Below are 3,871 nucleotides of genomic sequence, written 5' to 3' on the forward strand. Positions count from 1 at the left end.
GTCCAAAGTCTCGGGATTCCAATTACCGAGCCCTTAATCATCAGCTCTCACCGATCCTGGGCTCCAAAAGTGGTCGTGTCCTTCTAGCTTCCGTAGTTGATCCATAAAGCCCGGAAAAATGCTCCAAGAGTGTAATTTCCTGTAAAATACAACTAAAACTACGAAAACACTAGAAAACACAAATTAGTAATAAAAGTGGCCCGAAAGAGCCAAAAACACTGCTAATAACGACTAAGGGACGGGGGTAAAACACTATACAAAATGGACATATCATTATTTTCTTGTTCTGTAGGAGATCATCTTATCAACTTTGTGTTTTAAAACTTTTGCAGCCTTCTATAGCTACGAAAATTAGAAGTTGTTACATGGATTTTAATTTCTTTAAATTATAGCAGTGAATATTGCTTATTAATTACTTCCCTCAGTTTGGAAATTTAATCCAATTGAGGTATTTGCCTTCTTTTTCTTCTGCTAATTTTTCATTTTATCTTGGTTAAATGTTCGAGTTTCTTATGTGCCTTGATGAAACATGAACAGAACATAGATATTGTGTTCTGCTATCATGTGTAGCTAAAGCCACTGGGAATCTGGGATGTCATTTAAAAAAATGGGGATGTATTCAATATTTCAAGCTGCTTCTGTCCAAGTGGACAATCTTTACCAGCAATTTGTTCTCTATTGTGCACTGAGTTTTAATCTTCTACCACATAGTTCCAACCTTCTAGCACAAAGGACAACAACTCCAATCTTCTTGTTCTAAATTGCTTGGACAACAGCAAGACCATCACATTCTAAGTGCACTTTCATAAACCCCAATCTTCTCGCACCAAACCTAGTTAGCAGCACAAGCTTCTGCAAGGTCAACCCCCCAACACACACATCTACACGCCTCACAGAAGTAGCAAGCAACCAACTTCCCTCGAGCATCCCAGCATACAACTCCCCCCCACCCTCGCACTATATCCAGTAATCAGTTATGCTAATTCATACAACACTACCCCTTTTAAGAATTTTATAACTTGTCAAGGAAGAGACAACTTCATAATTTAATAAGAAAGCAACAAACATAAAATCACTTATGGCATTACAGTGAAATGAAGAGCAATGAGTAATGATAGTGCAATGCACCCACCACCAATCACTTTCGTGTACAACAGGAGGTAAAAACAAAACACAACAGCAGCAGGACAACCCCTCAACACCAACACAAGCAACGGCTAATTGTGGCAGAAAAACAGGGCAGTAGCATATGAACTCAGTTTATTAGGACAGTAGCATAATAATAAAAAAAAGAACAGGACAGTAGCAGAAGAACAGGACAGTGGAATATGAACTCAGTTTGTTAGGACAATAGCATCATACATCTTTTACTTATTATATAGATTCTGTTCTTTGTGTTTGTGAATGTATAAGAAAACTAAGTTTTAACGAAAAAAAAAAAACTCCCTTGATCATGAAGATTTCCAACTTTTGATGTTGTAAATTTGGGGTTAGATTCTGCCAGTTTATGATAGATTTATTTCCATTGATCATATTTTGGTAAAAGACATTCTGGTTGTTTTCAATGCTAAAAGCAAAAACTCGAATTCAGTGGCATATGTTGAGCCTAACTTTACTATATTGTATGCCAAGATTTAATCAGCTTACAGTTGAAGTTTGATCAACATCTCGATCACACTATATATCATCAATTTGTACCGTTTGTCTTTACTCTGTAGATTCAAGTGATTAATTGATTTCTTCTAACTGTTATGAATGTTTCCTGTACTATTTTCAGGTATCGCTTTCAAAATCACTAACAATGTTACAAAGTTGCTTTGGACATAACATCGAAAACTCCTTCAACAAAAGAGTGGTAATAAGCTTAATATTTAACCTTTCTTAACGAACGAACCATCTCATTGACTCCTCATTTAATCACCGACTCAATAACAATTAAGAAGTATAATTAAAGATTTATTCAAGGCACGTGATTTCTTTTAATAACCATTCATTCTTACATACTACTCGTATTATCATACTTTGATATTTTATCTTATGTAACCAGAGAGGTCTAACTACCATTGTCGCGACAATGGTATTTATTTGTTCTTTATTGAGAGTTGAGACAATAGAAGGGACATCAACACAAAAATTTGATAGCATAATGGAGAATGTGGACATAGGGACATAGGATAGATCATATCAAGGGCAGAATAAAAGCAACATATACTTACAATTTCTTCTTCAAAATATTGATAGCCTAGTCTCCCACCTCGATACTTTGAGGTCTTCTTTTTAGACCTTTCACGATTACTTTCACTCAATTTCTGCAATTAAGTACACATTCAAAGTTATTTTACACAAACATTAAATTTATAAAGGCATACAAAAAAAAAATAATAAGATAATTCCATAATGATGAACTAGCACCTTGAAGTCATTAGAACTACAAGCTGTGATGAATGCCCCCCAATCATTCGGAGTTATAAAAGGATATTTCAAAGGTGGTGTACTGTTAATTGATCCATCTTTGAGATACAACCACCTAAGTCTTAGTCTAGTCTTGAAAGCTCTCCACCGATCAGAAGCTCGATTTAGTATCCATCTTTTGCTACCTTCAAGGACATCAAACCCCCCTCTACATTCATATAATGTCATATGTTAGACATACATATATATAACCCTTAACTTTTTTTTTTTATTATGTAACATATGAACTCAGTTTACTTACCGAGATATTGTCATACAAATGATCTAGAACTGCTTGTGGAACATTTAACCACTTGTTGTAGGTGATACTTACTCTTTCACGCACAACTACACCAATATAGGTGGAAAAATGACCTCTATGACTCCCAATAGGGATTCTTTTGGTTGGATGCCATTGTAAAGGGATTTTTGAGACAGCCTGGATAGCTTTCCCAACCATTCTAAGCACCGTGCGACCTCTTTCTTCCTCGCATTCGTTGTTGTCAGAATTTTCGGTTTCACGCACTCGCTTTCTTTTCCGAGCCATCAACCTATTGAAAAGATAAAAAGAAAAAATCAATTTGGTTAGTTAAACTAAATAAAATGCTATAAAAACCATAACGTGAATTAAACATTAATATATAGATGGCAATGAGAAATGATTTTGACAAGCAAACATTTATAAATCAAGTTGCACAAACAAAGTAAGACTTGAAAATTAATGTTACCACCTAGTAAGTGAAACACACCTCAAATACATAAGGACTTATTATGTCCACGCTTTCGCTTTTTCCCCTTTTTTTCTTTGTCTACCTACATGCCTTCATTGTGGTCATCTCTAACATATATTGAAATATCATCTGTAACATCAAACTCAATGTGTACTTGCTCCTTTCTTCTAACATAACCATCATCCAACACACTATCGTCACCATAATCATCAAAAATATGTCGGGGCTTTGGTGCTATAACTGTTGACATTCTCTTGTTCGATGGGTCGGTCATATAAAAGAATTGTCTTGCCTGACTTGCTAGTATGAAAGGATCTTCTTTGTGACCAACTTTATTCAAATTCACCAATGTAAGCCCGAACCTATCATGTTCAACCCCATTTTTATTGTCGACCCATTGGCATTTAAAAACAGGTATCGAAAAACTAGAGTAATGAAGCTCACAAATCTCTTCGATGACCCCATAATAGTTCATCATACCACACACAGGATTCTTGTCTTTAGCACTAGCGAAATGCATAGCTTCAGCCTCTAAAGTAACCCCACTATTCAGCATAGTACTAAGTTCATCTTGAAACCTTACGTAAAATGTGCAACCGTTAATAACATATGCAGAATAATAAGTGGCACTAAAATCGGGTCCAAATGCCAAAGTCTTTAGTCGATCAGAAAATGGAGTCGAAGAATCT

General features: G+C 35.5%; 1 protein-coding gene across 1 annotated transcript; it reads right to left on the reverse strand.

The window, feature by feature from the left end:
• Positions 1–226: 226 nt before the first annotated feature.
• On the reverse strand, positions 227–3,273 carry LOC110701498. The gene is made up of 3 exons (XM_021879141.1): positions 2,714–3,273; positions 2,413–2,620; positions 227–2,309 (listed from the first exon to the last, which is right to left on the reverse strand). The coding sequence occupies exons 1-3, from the start codon at positions 2,725–2,727 to the stop codon at positions 2,082–2,084; spliced, it is 450 nt and encodes a 149-aa protein (XP_021734833.1). The 5' UTR covers positions 2,728–3,273; the 3' UTR covers positions 227–2,081.
• Between the last annotated feature and the right edge of the window lie 598 nt (positions 3,274–3,871).

Source organism: Chenopodium quinoa, unplaced genomic scaffold (assembly GCF_001683475.1).
Source record: "Chenopodium quinoa cultivar QQ74 unplaced genomic scaffold, ASM168347v1, whole genome shotgun sequence".
In the NCBI taxonomy this organism is placed as follows: Eukaryota; Viridiplantae; Streptophyta; class Magnoliopsida; order Caryophyllales; family Amaranthaceae; genus Chenopodium; species Chenopodium quinoa.